The sequence below is a fragment of the Opisthorchis viverrini genome, assembly GCF_000715545.1.
Source record: "Opisthorchis viverrini unplaced genomic scaffold opera_v5_26, whole genome shotgun sequence".
NCBI classification, from domain to species: domain Eukaryota; kingdom Metazoa; phylum Platyhelminthes; class Trematoda; order Opisthorchiida; family Opisthorchiidae; genus Opisthorchis; species Opisthorchis viverrini.
The window spans coordinates 140851-141568 of NW_008751683.1; the positions used below are offsets into that span (position 1 = coordinate 140851).

At 48.3% G+C, this 718-nt stretch overlaps 1 protein-coding gene across 1 annotated transcript in view; it reads left to right on the forward strand.

The window, feature by feature from the left end:
* T265_02247 (hypothetical protein) overlaps positions 1-419 on the forward strand; it is a gene marked incomplete at both ends in the record, with an annotated part of 59540 nt that extends 59121 nt beyond the window's left edge. The window contains one exon of the mRNA XM_009166451.1: positions 279-419. Within this exon, the coding sequence (XP_009164715.1) occupies positions 279-419 (141 nt within the window). The remainder of the gene's footprint in view (positions 1-278) is intronic.
* Positions 420-718: the final 299 nt, after the last annotated feature.

Genomic DNA, 718 nt, shown 5'->3' on the forward strand with positions numbered 1-718 from the left:
AGCCGTCGAAGGAAGGTTATTACACGCAGCTAGTACGCGAAATGAGAATCAGGTTTTGCATAACGAGGTTCAAAATCTTACCATGTCCCCGCTGTTAGTTTGTTGGATTAATGGTGCCAAACCTGCTGGCCAAGCTTTGTTTAAACAAAGCATAAGTGAGAGCTAGGTCCCCTCGAGAGCGACAATACTCTAAATGAAAGGGGTCACGCACCGCAAGACGCGTTCCATTGTCCACAGATTCCAGGCTGACAACAATTTTTTCCTTACGGCTCCCCAAGCTCAATGAAGGTGACGTCCTTCGTGCGTCCCGAGTAGACAACTTGGCCGGCGTATTCAAGAAGCGGTCTGATGTAGGCCCCGTAGAGCATTTGGAAGTCCAGGCGAGTGATACGGGAGAAACCGCATCGGATCATCCGTAAAATGGAGACTGCCTTTTGGCCCGGCAATGACAAACTTGAGGAGACCGAGATACTCAAATCCTATTTGGCGTCTATCCTCATGATGTTTTCCGGTCCTTTCTCACACTGCATGACAAAGGCATTCGCTGAGTCTCCTCCGAATGACTTATGGACGTACTTTTCGTCATTCGGAGGAAGGTGTCAGTCCGATGATCACTGCTTTGCCGCGTCTACATTCAACTGGATGGAACTAGCATTGGAACTCTAGGATTTCTAGTCGTCCGCATAAAGTGGAATGTCGTTGACGTATATCAGAAACA